General features: G+C 36.3%; 1 protein-coding gene across 1 annotated transcript in view; it reads right to left on the minus strand.

The window, feature by feature from the left end:
- IMPG1 (interphotoreceptor matrix proteoglycan 1) overlaps positions 1–19,837 on the minus strand; it is a 50,595-nt gene extending 30,758 nt beyond the window's left edge. Inside the window, exons 1-5 of the mRNA XM_054630546.2 lie at positions 19,158–19,837; positions 6,357–6,590; positions 3,361–3,527; positions 3,125–3,153; positions 682–749 (exon numbers count right to left, since the gene is read on the minus strand). Of these exons, the coding sequence (XP_054486521.2) occupies positions 682–749; positions 3,125–3,153; positions 3,361–3,527; positions 6,357–6,590; positions 19,158–19,224 (565 nt within the window). The 5' untranslated portion in view covers positions 19,225–19,837. The remainder of the gene's footprint in view (positions 1–681; positions 750–3,124; positions 3,154–3,360; positions 3,528–6,356; positions 6,591–19,157) is intronic.
- Positions 19,838–20,084: the final 247 nt, after the last annotated feature.

The following is a 20,084-nucleotide window of genomic DNA, read 5'->3' on the forward strand; positions in this document are numbered from 1 at the left end:
CCAGTTGAGATCTTTATCCCTATGAGAGCCTCTTTTCTTTAGGCTCAATTAAAGATAACAAGAGATGTTGACAAAGTTTTTCACCTAGAGGCCAAATTACCATGCTGGAAGTCCTTCCCAATATGATTTTGATATATTTCATAAGAATATATGTTCAGGATGGTTTCTCCTTGAGCCAAAATGATAATATTTACAGATTTTTATCAATGTGTGAATTAACATTATTTTATTAACATCCTAACATTACTTTAAAGAATTGAAGTACACAACAGGCCTAATTGTAATAGTCTGATCAATTTATTGTCTTGGCACCACTCTGACTTTCTTGCTTGTCAGTCTTTATTTGCCTTGCTTGCTTGTTTTGTTTTTGTTAACAAAATGCAGCAGTTGACATTTTAAATGGTATTTTTTAACTGAAGAAAAATTAACCCTATATTATCTGAGTTTGAAACTAGGTAAACACATACATTTGAAAACAAACTTTGAATGCAACATTTGAGTAGCAAATATGTTGTAAAGAGAAAAAAAATTCTTCTGAAAGATTATTTTGCTCAAACATTTTCACTCCACTGAACTGTTGTAGAAGCATTCTGCAACATTCATTAAATGTAGCCTTCTAAGAATCATTTGCCTTAGCAATTTTATTTAACAGGCAGACACAGAACAAGCAGATTTTTTTACCTGTAGAAATGGAGGGAATGTCTTCCACCTTTTTGCCTCCGGTTTTCTCTGCTGATATTTCATCTTTCCTATCAATCAAATAGAAATGAGTGATTTAATTATCTGCATATTGTACTGGCAATAACAAAAGGGTAAAAAACCAAAAACATGTAGAAATGTTCCCTATATTAAGCATAGTTTAAATGAGAGAAGTTATCTCTAATAGAACATTTTGTGACCTGATTAAACAGGCAGTGGAACAGCATAAGGACTACCAATCCTGTCATGAATCTGCTCATGAGGTTTTGTTTCAGAATTTATCAATGCCACCAGAGGGATGAGATCACAGAGATTAAATCAGTGCACTGGGTTTGTTTTTTTTACTCTTGGAACTCATTGAAGGGTTGACCACTATCTAAAATGGAAGAAAGGCTTCTTGTACATCACCTAAATCAGCCTTTGTCTTCTTTGCTATTTCTCATCCTATCAAGGTAGCTCAGTGAGGGCTTTAGGATTCTTCTCATTTTAGAGCCAATGGACATTTCAGGTTCCATGTGTGTTTCATATGGTGTGGTGTGAGAAAATAATGGGTGGGCTTATTTTTCAGTTGTCAGCCTGCATTATAATACCATAAGGATGCTTCCAAATAATTATAGTATCAAATCCGATTCCTGATTCCAGATTATTTTGAGGTGTAGGAATGTTAGTGTTTGCTTCTGGATGTAATATTCATAGCTTAATGCCTACCATGGTCCCCAAGGAGGAGAGCTAAAAACTCAAGTAAGAATATGGTGGGTATGATGTATCACAGGATTTGTCTGGTTTTGTTGATAATTATTTTCTGGTTTAAGTTTTACAGCCACATGGTGAATACATTTTTAATAGCTAATGTTAGCTTGCTTGAAAAACAGCAATAGTATCCATCTCTAAGTACATTTTAAAATAAATAGATGTATCAAAGATTCTTTTACTTGGGCTAGAAATTATTCTATAGCCTTAAAACCAAATTGTTATTAATTTGTAACTTTTGTGAAAATTAAGCTTCTTAGGTAAGAATCTTCTAAAGGATGTTTTGAGATTTTGCTCTCCTGAAACTGGGGAGTAAAGTATAATTCCCGAAATTTTCTACAGTGCATACAGATGGAGTACTTGTGAAAACTGGTATGAATGAAAGAAACAAGGGTACTGCAAATGTGCAGTGTGGTGTTAACTGAGACAGCACAAAGCTTGTAGCAGAGACAGAAAAGTTGTCCTGAGCTACAGGAGGAACATAGATGTTTAATAACATAAATAAAGAACATCAATGCATGACAACTGATTTACCACGTCCGGATATCCTGTGCGGTGAGAACTAAAGTATAATTTGAAATTTCACAGTGTTAACTAGTTATGTGTTGTATCTATACATGGAGACTGATTTCTCTACATGACATCTACAGAAGATACAAAATATTTTCTAGGCTACAAAGTAGTAAATATGAAGTCCAACCATGCATAATCATTGCTGTCTTTATTTCCAACTAAAATACAAGAAATTTCATGGAATCAAATTCACCTTCAGTGTTGTGTCTAGGGAAAACAGTACTGTTCACAGAGAACCTAAGAACTCTGAGATCAGTCACTTCTCTTAATGCCTTGCTGCCGCTGCTTGCACTAGGATGAATGAAAAGGGCTCCCTTTGGATTCCAGGAGAGTTCAATTAGGCCCTACATTATTAGAAATATGTCAGATCTCCCATGTCAGAATGAATTAAGACACGTAAGACCTCTGTGATCAGGAGACAGTGTAACCTATGGAAAATATTATTTTCTGAAAATCTCTTGAAAATCAAAGAAAACTTGAAGGGAAAAGAAACATCAATCGGAAGTTGTGGACAATGATTTGTCTGGCTGCACTGTAGTATTTATATACAGAGAACCAGAGTTCAGTATGGTAGCTTTAATCCTGCCACTCTCCAACTTCTGAGCATTGCCAGGAGCATACTTTTTCCAAAGAGTTTACAGAATAAAGTATCACATCAATTAACACTGTCATGATGTATAAAAATACAGGAGAAACCTAAAGTGAAGGCACAGAGTTTTCATGTTACTGTTTAAAGTAGCCTCTCAGTTAAACTTTTATTAAACTGACTTTCCTTTTGAGAATTACAGCAAGTTTTGTCACACTCCCAATCAACACTAGCCTAATGCCAAGCTATGTCTCTGTCAGGGTTTCATGCTCACATTAGTCTGAGAAAACATTCAGGGGTGTTTTGAAATGAACAGGTAACTCAGCCATTTGGCCATATCCATTATTGTGATTCAATTACAGTGTCCTATAATATATCCAGTAGACATCTCTCACAGCACACACCAAATACACCACAGTGCTATCTGAATATCTGCTCACATCCACACACAGCTACACATATCTTTACAAGGGAGGCAGTAACATCAAGTGGCAAGGTTCTATTTGTGCTACTTACCTTTCCTGGAAGGTTCTATGTTTTACTCGCTGCAAAAAGATTAAGAAAAACAGCATTTTACTAGTGGGTGTATCCAACCATTGAGCCTGTTAGCTCTTTTGTTTACTACACTTTTATGTTTTCCTTCTAAGACGTGCCCCCTCCTTCTCCTGAGCAATACTTTGCCCTTAAATAAGCAGGTGGGGAGGGACTTGGAAGTCTCTCCCAGTTTGTAAACAGATGTCAGTAATCCTTACCCGTTGAATTATTTCCAGGTGCTCTTGGGAATTGCTGAAGTTTTTCCCAATGTCAAATATGCAAAAGGTTTCTCTCTGGCAGGCAGTAACCCAGTTCTGATATTCAGAAGTATCAGGAATCCGATCCAGAAAAATACGAAAGGCTTCCCACACAGCTTCCTGGCAGACTGAGTAAGAAGAAAGGGGCTGGGGATAGATGCTTTGTACCAAATAGTAAACTTGAAAGCCTTTTAACAGTGATTTGGCATTTACACATTTTCACTCAAGATGAAGGAACGCACTTTTTCAAAATGTTTAAAAATTCTTTTAGAGAAGGGGATTTTCAAATTTAACAGAAAAACCATTTTAACCAAAACTTGCTGGTAATTTAAAATCTGTTGCCTTTAGCACTTTACTTTGCAAAACTCATTACTGTGAGATGGGACATTTATTTTCAGTACTTGATACCTACTTTGCCTTAGAGTGAGTTCATTATCTGCATTATCTAAAATATGGGTGTCTCTGAAATTAGTGCAGTAAGTTTACTCTAAACTTGCTGTAGGGATGTACTCACCTAGCTGTGTTAGGGCCCCTCAATAATACCTCAGGAACGACCTGCCCTCCCAGTAGAGCAGCTGCATGTGGAGCAGATGTGGTCAGGTTATTAAAAAGGAACAGGCTATCTTTTGAAGAGATTTATTTATTATGAGCTAGCAATTAAAGCTACTTTCTATCTCCTTTTTCTTGCAACTCTCTGGCATTTGTTTTTCTGAGCAGTTACTGCTGAATAAAGATATACCATCTGATGATAAGTAATCCAGTTACCAGATAAATGTGACACATGACCAGTTGAGGAGGCATTGTAGTGTGTTCTCCCAGTTTGCCCCACATAAGAGACTGTCCTCATGGTGACCTAAGCTATGATGTGTATCTTCAGAGTTGGTATAAGGTCACAGGAGGCTGAAGAATCCCACAGCAACTGTCTGAGCTCCTACATCTGAGCTGTTTTTGTTGTGTGCTCATCCCTGGAAGCACAGAATACATATATATGGAAAAAAGAATAAAATTGTCTAAATTTTCTTGCAGAAAAATTCTCTAGATGACTGATATGATCCACAGTGCTTTTTCACTGTCATGGAACTTGAAGGGGGGGAGGTAATCTCCTAGGCTTTAGACACTTTTTCTTTTAGAAAAGAACCTGAAAGTATATATCCAAAACAAAATGAAGGTGAGATCATCCCACAGATGGGTACAGGCTCTCAGGCTCCAGCATGGCTACCAGATTGCCTTTACATGAAGGATTGTATGTGGTTACAGATTCAAGGATGATTCTTGTATCACCACATTTTCAAGTGTAGCTCTTTTTTGTTTACATTTATCATTTTCATCAGATAAATTATCATGCTCAACTGGGAGGGCAGAAGTCTTTACCAGAAATTCTGGTCTTTCCTTGAAGAAAAATTTTTTTGAGGTTTTGATGGAAGACATTGTAATGGAAAATATGCAATTGTTCAAGGGAGCAGAAACACCTTTTTATGAATGAGTGTGCAAATTATTCAGCTGCAGAATGCGTTTTGTTGCTTTCTTTTTGGGAAGTACTCCAGTTTCAGTTGAAGAACTGGATGACACCTGCTTAGAAAATTTTGTGAGTGAAGACACAGCTGGGGAAAAGGAGTATTTAAGTTTAAAACTTCTTGCACTACAAGACTTATAGAGTCCAGTATTCCAGCTGATGTGCTGCTCTCCAAAGAGCTAGTAGTACTGTCATATTCAGATTTTGAAACGAAAGGGTCATAGTTATAGTTTTTTGAGTTCAGATTAATGATACCTGTCTGTGTCAGGATAGCTTGTTTTCAGCCCAATCTAAAATGTAACCAGGGAGTTTCAGGGACTTTCAGGATTAATTTCTATTTAAGAAACACTTTTTGGATCAGCCTCTGTAACACATTTCAGATTTCTGTCTAATGCCCATTGGATGCTACAATGGAAATCAAATATTTTTATATGTATAGGGATAGCTACAGACATTAGTGTAGTTCTCCCATGCTGCCTATAGCAAGTGGCTGCTGGAGTACAATTTTTGAAGCTTTACCTCCAGGTCTCATTTCAGAGGGAACAAGTTGGTTCCCCAAAAGAGAGCTGAGGAGCATCCAGGTTACACAGATCAATGTGAATGGACGGTGGCTGATAAAATGGGAAAAATGGATAAGGAAAGGTGGATTAGAGAGTAGATGTTGCCTTAGATACTTATATCCCCGAAATGCTGACTAGGTTTTAGAATTAGCTTTGGACCATCCAGCTGCACTGCAAATACACACATTTTTCGAATACAAAATAGAACAATGACAGGATAAAAGACTGGGAGGGATAGATGAACAAAGAGAGAAAAATGGACCAAAAATTGGAATGGTAACTTGATAGGCTTTCTGTAGGCAAGGGAAGTAAAAAAAAGAGCTGGGAAGTGACTGACCTGGTTGAAAAAGTCTTATTAATAAAATGTCTGAAATATTTCTTCTTCCCTAAGCTTTTTTTCAAGACTTGCTAGCAATTATCTCAGTGTTTATTGTATACCAACACTGCCATAGACTTAATATAACTACAGATACACAACATGATTGTGCAATGACCATTTAATGATTCCAATACTTGTCCTAAACTGGTGCTATTGATTTTGCATAGCAATGGTGGTACCTGCTCTTTTGAGAAAGGGGGTGCTTCTTTCAACACTAATGCAAGCACAATTTGTCCTTCATGTTCAGCCATGCTAGAACACTGTGCAATTACTCTGAGTTCATTAGTCCTTTGAATGCATTGTTTTATTTTCTTCTGGTAACTGTCTATCTCAAACCCTGCTGATGCACATGTAACATTTGATTATCTATGTAAAAATAAAGCATAAATTAAATAGCACTTACACTGCCTGAAGGTGAAGACCACAATTCTGGAAAATTACTGTGTTTCCTCAGTTAAAGGAAAGACTTTGAAGGAGGCAGTACATACTACAATAATCGTCTTACCTCTTAATCTGTAGTAAGCTTGGTGACTGGCTAAAATCTGCTTCACTGATTCTTGTGGGCAAACTTTCACACCAGTTGAGAAAAAGGATGACCTTTTTGTTCGGTGTTTTGCCATGTCAAATATCCGCCTTATGGTTGATATCCTGGACCTCTTTGTTGTTCTTTCTGTTTTGTCTGACCCTGAGGTGACTGCAAGTTGTTTGGCTTCAGCACGGTTTATTTTATCAGGAATTTCTGTAAAAAAAAACCAAAACAACAAGAAAGTACATAAACATACCTTGCCTAGGCAGTAGGTATTCAATGCAGGTTCATGTCTTGAAAATGGACATGAACTTGAGAATTCTTTTTGCTACATTATAGTGGAGTCAATTCACTGATTGAACAATTGTGCTGAGGAGAAACAGCCTCTGACCACTCGGGGGAACTGCAGCTCAAGTGACTTGGTAACTAATTTCCTTGTATTTCAACATGTGACCCCAGGACACACAGGGTAAAAGTTTCAGAAGCTCTAAATCCTGTTTTCAAAAGTGACTTTGGATTAGATCCACGAAAGACACTTAAGTGCTTGAACTTTGTGCTACAGCATCTCATTTGTGAGCATATCGCCCTGTAGGGAAATTTACAGTACAGTGATAAGTAATGTCTACACTGCAGATAAGTAAAATGAGAAATAGTTGTACCTTAAGTCTTTAAAATCTTAACTTTTCCTTTGGGCTTCAAGGAACATCTCCCTTCAAATCAAGTTCATAACCTTGAAGCTATCCCAAGAACTAGACCCTGAAACTTTCAGAAGTTGAACAGAAGTTTTATTACCTTTGGGAAAAGAAATACTTGTTTCCAGTCTCTCTTACTCCACAGTGCACTCCTCTATCCTTCCCTCACATAAACTGAAGTATTAACCAGAAGAGACTTTGATTGTTTCTTTGCAACTGGATGATAGGTGTTGTGAATTCTCTGGCATCATATTTTAATAAAACTTTAAATGTTCCTGGCAAAGTGGAATAGTTACAGTAGAAAAAAGTGAAATCAGTAACTAGGAATTGAAGACCTAGGATTATATTTTACTTATGAATCTACTCAATTATGAAAAATGGAAAAGCTTCCAGGCTGTCAAGATAACCTCAAGCATAGGAATTTCCATCACAAAAATTCAGGACTCATCTGGTACTACTTCCTAAGTATTTGTGTTGCAGTATTGCATGAATGGCAGCTAAATTTAATATGAAAAAGTAAATGCTAAAAATAGTGTATAAACTACAGATTTAAATGAGGTGAAATACAGCCTTTTACAGGATCATGTGACAGGAGCAATGAGTATCTTTTAGGTTATCTTCCAAAATTTTGTATCCATGTTATGTTAATACATTTTGTATACATGTTAATAAAGATGTTAAATTTTTGCTGTAATTTGATACAGCTATTACAGATGAAAACAAAGAAAAATATAAGCAGAATAGAAGACAATTTGAAAGAATTAGAAAGCTTTAAGCAAGGTATGTGTGTTCCTGAATCTTGATTAATCAAGTGAAAAAATTACTTTGAAAAATGGTTTTAAAGCTTCTAATGGAGGAATAACGGAAAATAAGAGGGTTAAAAAGAAGTAAGTTCAGTAGGAGCAGTACTAGCAAGAAAAATAGGAGTAAAAAATTATCAGTTTGCTGGAGAAAGAAGTGTCATGCTGCATATAACAAATACTAATTACCCTGTTCTTCGTCAAATCAAGAGAAAATAAGGAAGGTTAAAAACACATTATCTTGACACTTTGGAGTAGTGTTGATTAAATGTTTAAAGAAAAGTGGGCAGATAAACGATGAGAGAAAAATAATTGAAAAACATACTTTTATAAAAAGAACAGTATACAAAATGAAGAATAGGGAACGTTCTACTATGTGTGTCAGTAGACATATATATGTCTATATATCTGTCTATATATATATATATATATGTCAGTTCTGATTAACTTCCAAAGGAACATCCATTGTTTACTGTGTAGAAATCATAGTAGTAACATCTATATTTTGAGATAGGTGCTACTCTGATATGGAAAAAAGTCAACTGCTTGGTTGTGATGAATATTGTCTAAAAGAAAGGAAATTATAAAACAAAGGTAATAGTTCATTGTTATTACTTTTTAATGCATGTCAGGGACAGTGACCTGCAGACCTAGAACAGCCTAATTGTTGCAAGGTAATTTAAAATGATGATGCAGTCATATAATATTTGATATGAAATGAAATGGAAGTAATTTTTCCACATTAATGTCAGGTCACAAACCCTAAACTGCAGAAAAGGAATTTCCCCTGTGGAAACATGTTGTTGGCTTCAGCAGAATCCCCAAGTGGCCAAACACAGAGTCAGCTGAGACACAGAGCTATTTGAATGTTATATTGAAATAAATTAAATCCTCTAGAAGAGAGAATCAAGAATCCACATGGAAAGTAGCCAGTTGTAAGTGTATTACCTTTCACAAGGTGTATTAACTGGGCTAGACCAGCTGCCCAGGCAGCCTGACCAACTAGGGCAGAGGATTTTGTCACTAAGCTCTTTGATAGCTTTTGTATGGAACAGAGGCCTTTCTTGAAGGATTTGCTTCTTCTCCAGGATTTACCTCTAAGTCTTTAACTTGAATTAAGAATTATACTATTCATAAAACTGACAAAGGAGATTCTTCTCAAATGATTGTTGTAATGATTTCAAAGTCTCCATGTTAGGGTCCCTATTTGGGCTTTTCATTCTGAGAAGTGACCAGTTGTTTTCTGCTCTCAGTTTGCACTGTTCTGCTACCCTATTTAGGGTGGGTATAAATTTTTTACATTATTTTTCTTTTCATTCTTTCCCTTCAATTTTTTTTTCTTTCTTTCTTTTTTTTTTTTAGGGATCTGTTTCTAAACTTTATCTGTTGCAATAGGTTTAATTTCCTTTATATCTTGTGGTTAACAAATTGCTCCTCCTAGATTAACTTTTATTATCATAATTCTTTGAAATCACTTTTTTGCTAAAGCAAAACTTGAATTGGAGAAAGCATCAGCCTTTCTCTCCACATGATTGTCCAGTATGAATTTCCAGATATTTGCTGATTGTGACTGGAAGAAAACTTGCCTTCTGGCATAAACATTTCCTCATAATTCTTCATATCTTTATTTTCCCTTGTGTCTGTGGAAATTCTGAACCTAAAATTTTTAGGTTCAGAGAAATTTTTAGGGTAGAGAAATTTTTACCTAAACCTCACAGATGTTTCATCCATATACTTTACTAAAATGTGCTTCCATCTATACCTTTATAGATGCCTTGATTTCAGTGTCCTGGGTTGAAAAAAAATCAAAAAGACACACGCTATTATGAAATTGAATCAATAGATATTAGTTGATCCCTTTTCTTTTTACTATGCAACATAGTAACTGAATACACTGGAGTGATGCAAATTTTACAGGTACATCATTTGATCATCTAAATAATCCAAATACCACTAGGTTGGTTAACTCTTCTTAAAATAAATATCTGTAATTTTTTCTTATTCATTTTTTTAAATCAAGCACATGCAATTAAAATATTCAGTGTTTGCAGCAAATATACCCTGCCCAACTTGACTTTTTGTTATTTAACTCTGTTGTTTCACAGAGATGACTGTCTCAGTTTTACTTTTAAAAGCTATGTTTAAGTTTTTTAGATTTCTTTGGTAGTTCTAGGGCAGAAGGACAGATAACGGTGGAAGTCTGATAATGCTTTTCTACTTCAGCTAATCTCCAAGATTCCTTAAACAAACATCTAACTCTCCTTTATTCTCACATGCAAGAATCTACACCATGTCCAAATTTTCCAGGTGACATACTTGCAGAAAAATACTGAGGCAGTTTTACCAAGGTTATCTACAGAATCACTGTCAGCTGTTATTAAATTCTGGAGTTCCTGACATCTAGTCCTGAACTTTGACAAATATAATAAAATTTTTTCAAAACACTGTAAAGCAATTTTCCAAATACGATACAGTAATCTAATTCATATGGGATCTAATCAAAGTGCTTTGATATCCATACCAATCTCTCAAGTGCATGGCACTGCTCTTCAGGTTTTGGTTTCAGGCAAATAAATGGTATTCATTTCACATATGAAAAAAATTGAAATTCTTGAAATTAGGCCAGGCCTCTTCTCTGTGTCTCTTGAGACTTGCACTATCAAATTTATACCCTAACTAAAACAACAAGGCAGGAGGAGCAGATTTCAAAAGTTCCTATATGTTCTTAATAATCTGCATGTCAAAAAGGGAAAAGTACATCACAATTGAAACGGAATTCTAGAGAAAAAGAGTTTAAAGTTATTCAGATAATTGATCAGCTTTTGCTGTTTTTTTAAATTTGCTTTTACAAACATAGGAGCAAGAGGGCCTTATTCATCCCTTTTTGTGTAAATGGAGTGGATGCTTGTCTATACAGCTTTATTAATTTCTCTGTTAATAGTACTAGGTTTGGAAAGCCTCAAATTTTGGAGTTGGTAGTTGGAGTTGGAGTTGAAAAATTTCATTTTTCAGGAATGTAGATGATCTTTGGGTAGGAACATTTATATACAGCATTATTTTTCAGGTAAACATTTATTTTTATTTGACTTGAGAAAATTTAGATGCCATCAAGTACTAAGAGAATAATTAAAAATATGGTAGCTAAAGATTTGCCAGGAAAATTCAAGGTGACAAAATTGTTGAAAACTGAATAATTCATCATTAAAATCATCAAAAGGTTTAAAATGTGAAAAAGCAGATTAGTCTGAAAAATCAGTGGATCTTCTTAGGATAGAGAGGAATGCTTGATTGATAAATGAGTCATACTGCCTGCACAATAAAATAATATTTAAAAGACCAGGCTTATGTAAAGTGAAATGTTTAAATAAAATGGGGAAAGCTTATCAGGAAGGTTAATTCAGCAAAGATCCATAAACATGTTGAGGTTAAATTTATAGTGGGGCCAACATTTTGTTGATAATTGACCCAGTAATGAAAGCACAGCTAGTGCTTTTCACAACTAGTCCTGAAAAGTTGATCTTGAGATTTCTGAGTTGGCTGATCCATGTAAACACCAGATGGAGCATAGAAAGTACACAGAGGTAATACCAAGGCTCTTCACCTAGAGGCACTCTCCTCATGGCACCAGTGAGGATCCCACATTCTGATGGCACTTGCCAGTGATAGACTTGGTGCCCATGACATGTCCTCTACTCATATTCCTTTTAAAATCTTTTATTCCATGGCTTTTTTTCCTCAGGTCTGTTGCATGGGAAGAGTCTACATGGATTTGAAGGGGCTTAGATGAGCAGGGACAGATTAAAATATGGCAAGGCTTTATCAACCCTGCATCCTTTGTGCAGCAATCTCTATCTTCCCATGCAGGTGTGAAAGTGGAGGTTTTAGTCTTGCTGATGTTCAGGGCTGCTTTGCCAGTGCTTTGTCAAATACTGCTACTTTGACTGTGTTTGCTTTGCATTTCCAAGTGTGTTTCACAACCTTAAAGAATCACAGTTTGGAAAAGTTTAGGGTATGGAATTCCATACTAGAAAAATTAATGCTAATATTTAAGCTGCTCAGGTCTTGTCTGAGAGCTCAGTGCCCTTGAACCCAACGTCGTAAGGCTTGCATGAACTCATCTTCCTGTCCAATATGTCATTGGATTGTTTTTAATGCACACAGGGAGAGAACTTGGAAAGGAATTCCTGAGGCACTCAGCCATGGTGATTGTTGCACCCTGGGGGGGCTTACCTGGTCTGTAACTGGGGTAGCTGAGGCACAGGAGGGAACTCACTTTGGACCTCACTTCTTCAGGTTTTGTGCACTTTGCCAGTAACTGCTGAGTAAGAGGGCAGTGTACACTACTCTGGGGAAGTTTTGCTGAAAGATAAGCTGCTGACACTGATGCTTAGCTTCAGTAGAAGAGGAAATGTGGCTGAGAATGCCTTCATTTCCAAAAAAGGAAAGGGGGCTAAGACATATATATAAAAGTAAGTAATTTTAATTTCTCAGAATGAATATGGACAATGATGAGCTTTGTAATTACTGTTTGGTATGTTGGCTTTGTAAATTCTGTTCTTAAATGTGACAGTAGCATTTGGAATAGCATGTGGAATGAGGGCTGGATCTCTAATTTTGGCAGTTCTGTATCTATGGGGGACAGTTGAGGCCTCCAGTTTGGAAGATCCTGTCTAGCTGGCTAAAATTCACTTGTGAACTTCCTGTACAAGAGCCACAAAGATGATGGCTACACACTCAGCACTACAGAACCCTTCCTGTACATACTAATATCTCAGTAGTATGCAAGATTCAGCATCACCTTTGCATGTCAGGGAGGTATGAGGCTCTGCTTGTGCAGTGGAGACTTTATACAAAAGACAAAATATGCCTGATCCCTGTGTCTCTTGCTAGGGTTCAGCATGACAAAACACCACCTTCACATATTCTGAAGTTGCACTCAAGCTGTCTATGACACAGGAGAGGAGTTCCAGGCTTCTGCTTAAGAGGTAAGTTCTAGAAGTTTCAACCTTTTAAAGGCTATGTTAATTTTTAAAATTAGATCTATACCAAGGGGTTTCCTTCTCAAGAATCCAGGAAAAGGGTGAGTTTTCATACATCCTGCTTCTTGTCAGAAACACATGATAATTCTTCTTTAAATGTCTATGGAAGCTGAAGAATCTGGTACTGTTAATATAGTGCTCTAATAAGGTAAGTCTCCCATGAATCTTTGTGATACATTCCTATTGTAATCCTTATGTTAAAAATATTAAGTTTTTGATTATAATGAAACAACCTACACCTCAGAACATGTATGGAAATAAATCTGAAGAAGAATATGATAAATTATTCAGAAACATATGATATAAACAATGCCATTAGTAAATGTTCAAATTTTAATAAAAACTCCAAATTTTTTTGTTTTAATTGTTTTATGTTCAAAGCTAGGAGATGACATTAGGTAATGGTTCTTTTTCAGAACCCTTCAAATTAAACTGGATTTACATTTTGGTACCAAAGATCATAGTTGCCATCAGCTAATGTGCTATTGGATTTCAGTAAGTGTGGAGAATTTAATTTCTGCAAGTCATTTACACTGGGAAGGTAAAATAGATATCAGAATTCCTCAGCTGTTGCCCTCCTTCTCTGCTCATGCATATCTGTGTGGCCAAGTGGAGAAATACAATTGAAAACCAACTTCAGGAAGAAACAAAGAATTTGGAACAATTTTGATGAAATGTATGCATGGGCCTTATAACAGACAAACAGTTTTCTCTCTCTCTCTCTCTCTAGAGTAGATAATTTAGTAACTTCTTTGAATTATACTAGTTATACAATTAATGGGAAAATAATTGCAGCATAATGAGAATAGAAAGCATAACAGGCAACTGGTAAGATTTTCCTGCTTTTGTGAATATAGTTGTCATATACTAATGATGAAGCCACATTCACAATAAATGCTGTCTGTACATACCACAAATATTGAACATGCTGAAATCTTTGAGTCAACATATGATTTTGACACATTTTCTTGTAGCCTGACAAAAACATAGTAAGAAAGTCATGTATTCATAGATGTAATATGTGCCATTAAAGGTAGAAATGTTTACATTCTCTTTCAGACAGAAAGGTGAAAATTTTTATTCATCAGCTGTGCTCACTTCTGCTGCTGGAATTCATAAAAAATATCAAAGGCCATCTATGCTTTCATTGCCAGATTGTGAATCTTGCAACAGTCTGCTTGAAGTCCAGAACCTGGACTAGAAACAGCATTGAAGAGTGACTGGTTTTAATGCTCATGTATGAAACATGTATCTATTAATTAATATGGATATGATATCAAAGGCTGCAAGAAAATGCCTTAAATGTTTGAGTTCTTGGAGGGATGCATCCAATTGGCAGTGATAAAACACTCAACTGAGCACCTCTGCTCTTAATTTTCTGATTAGTCATCCTCAAGAGTTACAGCCTTCTCTGAGAAAGTCAATAAGACAGCATAAATTCAAGTTCCAGTGATGTTTTGCCATTTCAACATTTCAACATTTGTCAACATTGTCAACATTTCAACAGTTTTGATGGTATGAGTCAAAGAGTTGCAGTGCAGAATGGGTTTATTGAGGTAACTGTATTCACATATGATAACAATTAGGATATCTGGTGAATGAAAAGGTGCCAGAAGCCCCAGTGTCATCTCTTCACTTCAGCTTGTGTAATTGGAACTGGTTGATTTTCCTCACAGTTTGGGGTCACTCATTCTGCAGGACAATCTACAGTCCCTGGCTAATTCACTACACCTCATTTTGACAGAGCATGACTTTCACTTAACCTTAGTTATGTATCAAGCTGCACAGACCAATGGTTTGGAGGACACCTAATCCAATTCTTGATCTAAGCATGACAACTTACTCATCTAGTTTTGAGGGAGAAGAGGAAAGGGGAAAGAACTTTAATAGAAATGTCTTCATTTTGTGCCATCACCATGAGATAAAATTAAAGATGAGTGCACTGCTGTTTCCTGCCTGAAACTGCTGGGGTTTCTACGATCTGTGCTGAATCATATATATGAAATGTATACCTGCAACACAGCCACTAAAACCAGTATTTCAGGTAACAGGGGTACCAAGATTGTCAGTATAAAGTTGGGTAAAGTCTCGGGGAGATATTGAAACATTTGAGTAGCCAGGAAGAATTTAATTTTGGCTCTGTACTGAAGCAGCACTTTAGAAGCCAGTAGAACCTCACCAATGGAAAGACAAGCATGGTGGCCTAAGTGCAATTAATTATGTAGCTGTGAGCCTGGGTCTTACTGATTTGCAGATGTCTGTGTAACCAGAATCAGCCCAGCAACCTCTGCTGCTGTCCTGCTCTATGACTGCAATGCCTCTTACAAGCCAGGGCTTCAGTTTGTGTGTCACACCCCAGGCCCTCATGCTTTTGTGAAATGAGAATGACAGTGCACTCTGTCAGGGCAGGTGAGGGTGAAGCTGGGGCTGTGCTTGCCTACAATGATAAGGCTGCTACAATTATGTAAGGGTATCTAAATGCACCTACGCTGTGGCAGGTGCCAGGGTACTCCCAGATGATTGTTAATCTTGTGTTTTTCAGACAGGTTACTGTTCTGAAGTCTCTGTCTAGTAAACAGCAGCTGACAGTGACTAAATGCCAGCAGACACATATAGGAAAGCAGATAAATATTTCTTTCTTTTTAAGAAGTGTCTTATTCAATATCACACTTTCTGAAGGGGAAGAAATTGAAACACAGTTGGACTTACAAAGTACAAACCTCATGTCATGTACAAGATAGTGCAACTAATGGAAAAATTATGTGACAGAGAAAGATCAGAAGACTAATTTTAATCCCAAAAGGACTAGGTTGGACAGGGGAGAAAAAAGAATGAAAACATATTTAAAATATTTCAAAGCATCAAAATGCAGGAGAATGCATTCAGAATTTTCCTTTGGGGAAGAAAAGATGTCTTCTGGAAAGGAAACCATGTTTGCTACGTGATGGGTGTTGTCCATGTCACTTAGTGCACTGCTTAAACCACAAAGACTCCAAAATTAGCTGAAAAATGAACATGAACATTCTGGATTTCTATTAGGTTAACACTCCCAGTTATTTTATTATAGCCTGTAACTTAATGTCCAGTAGAAGGAGAAAAATTTGATCATTAATATTGATCATCTTGTCCACAGGTGTGGACAATTTTTTTTCTGAGAAAAATTTCACATATCTTACTATTCATTCACATGCAGTTCACCAATGCCTATGCCACACGTGCGACTATTCCGGGAATTAATCTTTAGGATTCAGTGACAATGGTCTAGTATTTATATTGCAGTTTGGCTTTTAGCCAGAAAACAGAAAAGATCAAATCCCATATATACTGCAGTGTTACATTTGCTTGAGAAAGGAGAGAAAAAAGGAAAAGTCTTACTTTTCATAAGTTTATAAGCCCATCCAGGAAAGCCAACTTTAACATGATAATTCTTATTTTATGGATGAGAGTAGAAGATAATCCTAGCACAAAAAGCAGATATATCTTGTTTTCTTTCTTTGTTTGAAGCTTTATATTCCTTGATTTTCCCTTTTCCTTTGGCACAAATTTGCTTAAACCTTTTTTTTTTTTGAGGGCAATTATAGTAATGAAGATCTGAAACATTTATTGCGGAATTAGAACAGCCTAGCGGGAAGGGATGAGTCAGAATGAATTAAAATGATTTCATAGAGCACACACAAAGACTTTGTGTCCTAAGGAATGGCTGAGTAAATAGCAGATATTTGCTTGCTGAATAAAAAATGTCACAAAACAGCCTTGAACACACTCTGGCCCTCTACATTCTCAGTATCAAGTGCTAGGATGTACCCAGCATCAGGGCATAGTTCTGAGGCTTCAGAGCTCCTCTGCATTTTGGAATTTATTCTGGCTGTTCAGGAGTTTACTATTCAGATTGTGTGCGCAGACTTTTCGCTGTCAAAAAGTTTTAATCCCTCTCACTTTCTCTTCTCATTGCCAGAGACAATTTTTGTCAGGACAGTGGCAAAGTTGTGGCCAAAGTTAAGTACTGTAACTCTTATTTTGCTCTCTACAGTTTCCTGTTTGTTTACTGTGGAATTGGAGGTGCTCCTGGAGAGCCTCCAAATGGATGGGGGAAGGACTGTATGGGTCCTTAAATAGGGACAGGGAGGAAGGATCAAAAAAACATTATTAAGCAAGCTCCATATTTGTTAACCCACCTTTTGTTAAATATAAATGTGAGAAAACAATTTGAAATTTAGTTTTTAATGAGGAAATAAACAACTGACTAACCCTTTAAATATTTAGAAATGATCTCTATTTTTTTTTTGTTTAAGATGGGGCTGTTTCATATCTTAGTCTCTTATTTGCTAGTCTGTCACAGTTTACATGTACTTCAAATCTGAGCAACTGTAAAGATCTCAAAATACCCATGTTAGGAGCTCTAATGAGCAATTCATGCAAATATTTAGACTACTGGGAGAGCCTATACACTTTAAAAAAATATTTTCTGTAAGTATCTGACCCTAATGCTAAGTCATAAAATAACAGCTCTGGAAGTATCTTTGCTCTGAAAAAGAAGTTTCTTAACACAAGCATTAAATGTTTTGAGATCTGTGTGCATATATTTGAAATCAAATACTTTAAAAATATTATGTATGGGCATGACTAAATGTCAAAACCAAGTGTTATTATTATGCATTTATGCATACCACCTGCACTTTATAGAACTGGTGGCAAGGAATATTTCTAGTTATTTAGTATTCCTCTCTGTCAAGATAGTCCCCCATTATTTTGCTGGTCTTTTATGGAAAGTGTATTGTAGTATACAATCACAATTTGCAATTGATGAAACTATGAGATGCCACTTTTACCACTATTGCTTTCTAAGTTGCAATTATAAATAGGGACTGCAATGATGCCATCAAGCATGCATGAATTGCCTGGGATTCATTCTGTCTCTTTCCATCACAGAATATTCAACTTAAATGCAAAAACATTGCATCTTGTTAAAACTTGTTTTCTTGTCAGACATGAAATATCATCATTCTCTCATTTTTTGCCACATTTCCAAAATATCATTAGTGATTAAATGAAACCATTGGCATAGAATCTAAAAGTAAAATTAGAGAGACGCAAAACATAATTCTAGTGCTAACTATATATTTTCCCAAGGATTTTTTCAGTTCTTTAATTGTCCACTAAGGAAGATTTACATAATTTAACTGAGATACAAGAACTGTGGTCTGCATTTCTGTATTTCTTTAAGAAAAACAGGAGTTTCTTTAAAAAACCCAAATGTGTAAATAAAATTTTCCAATTAGTATTGACAGCAGGCTATATTTCATATTGTCTCCCTAACAAATATTTAGATAACGTTGAGGAGACTTATCTTTTATAATTTTACATTCTTTGCATTTAATTAACAGGCCTGACATAAAAATAGAAGGTCATTGACTTGAGCACACATAGCAGTTGTAATGTTAGTTTTTAATTCAATTATGCAAATATCAAAGCATAGATGGAAAATTTAATGAGAAATCTTCTCCAAAATTAAATGCATTCCCCAAAGCTCTAAATCTTTTGAATATGGGACAAACCAGGGAAAATCACATCACTGTCTTTTCTTTTTTGTTTTTGAAGTAGCTTTATAAATGTTGTGGACTTTTAAATGTTTTTAAATAGAGCAAGAGTTAGCTGATGTACTAAGTACAGATTAGTTCCCTGTATTTCTGTTTTCTTGAAAATAATTTTATAGTTATTATTACATTAATCTATACTGCTATTGCCATTTTTGTATATTTCACAGTATGGTGTATTCTTCCAGAATTTGTCCATCTAGAAGTTTTTGAAGGTGTTTTTAGTAATCAGAATAAATGTCTTTACTAGTAAATGCAGATATATTTTGCTACTTTCTCTTCATTTCAGTGATGAAAGACCATCTTCAACCATGTCAACACTGAGATGACATTTCAGCCTTTTTAAAATTTCCATATATTTGTCTCACAGATAATTTTTTTTTTCAGACCAGAACCTGTTCAGGTAAAATGAAGCTAAATTGCATCTCTTATAGATATTGTAAAGCCTGCAAAACACACGTAAGAAATAACGCCAATATTTCCTTTTTCAGCTGTGTAGCAGTGTCAGTAACCATAGTGTCTCTAGTAGTATTGAGACCACATTCTACACTAAAAATTCTGTAATAAGAAAGCCTTTGATATTGCAATTATTTTGTTTATCAACATATGCAATGTAAAATTCATCTAAACGTTATATATTAATATACGAACTTACCTCTGCTTCCCTGAACTTGGAGAGCAAGGCAAATGATCAAAAATATTAATCCAGTTTTCAAATGCATGCTGTCTATTGATCATTCACAGTTTTCAAGACCAGTCATGCAGGAAACAAGAAAATTTTGGTCAAGTAGAAGAATTCTGTTTTCTTAGAGAACAAAAATCCCCAAATGTCTTTATTTTTCAGGTGTCTCCAGCCTTGGACTGCATGGAGTTGCAACTGGGCAGAGTGCAACAGGTGCCAGAGTGCGAGAGCTGGGCGAACCCTCCGACGCCCACACTTCTAGCCTGGGGAACTGGAGTGGTAAGACAAGAGTGACGAAGTTTTAAAAAAAAGCAGTGTCTGTTTCTGGAATAATCTGTTTATCTGCTGCTCAGACATAATCCCTCTTACGGTCCAGCTGGAAGAGCTTTCTTCATCTTCTTAACCTTCTGGAGCGGCATCTGTCAACCCCAGGAGACTTCAACAGCACCATGATAAACAACGGAAGTCTCCTCTAGTTCCCATTGCCTTGGAGCCTTGATCCTTTGGGCATTCTGGAGGTATGGCATGTGAGCAAGGGAAGAGATAATGGTGCTGTTTCCAAACCAGTGACCACAAACCCCAGGGAACTCCCTTAGGATAGCTTTTTCCTGAAAGAACACTCAATGCTCAGCTCTTCCACCGCCCATGTCTTGCAATCCTCTCTCCCTTCTTGTACCACAGGGTTGCCGTTGCAATGTTCCTGTTGGAGCAGTGATGATGATGTTCTGTGACAGGGGTGAAGTGATGACTCAGCAGTGAATTGCAGCAGTGTTCAGGGCTGGCACAATCTGATGCCAAACTGTGACTGGGGCAGGGAAAGTGCTGCATGGTGGGAGGAAAAGAGAAAGTGGTGGGAAACGCTGCTTCAAGCACACAGCTCTAACTAGGCCAAGAACTGGC

Source organism: Agelaius phoeniceus, chromosome 3, assembly GCF_051311805.1.
Source record: "Agelaius phoeniceus isolate bAgePho1 chromosome 3, bAgePho1.hap1, whole genome shotgun sequence".
Taxonomy (NCBI): Eukaryota; Metazoa; Chordata; class Aves; order Passeriformes; family Icteridae; genus Agelaius; species Agelaius phoeniceus.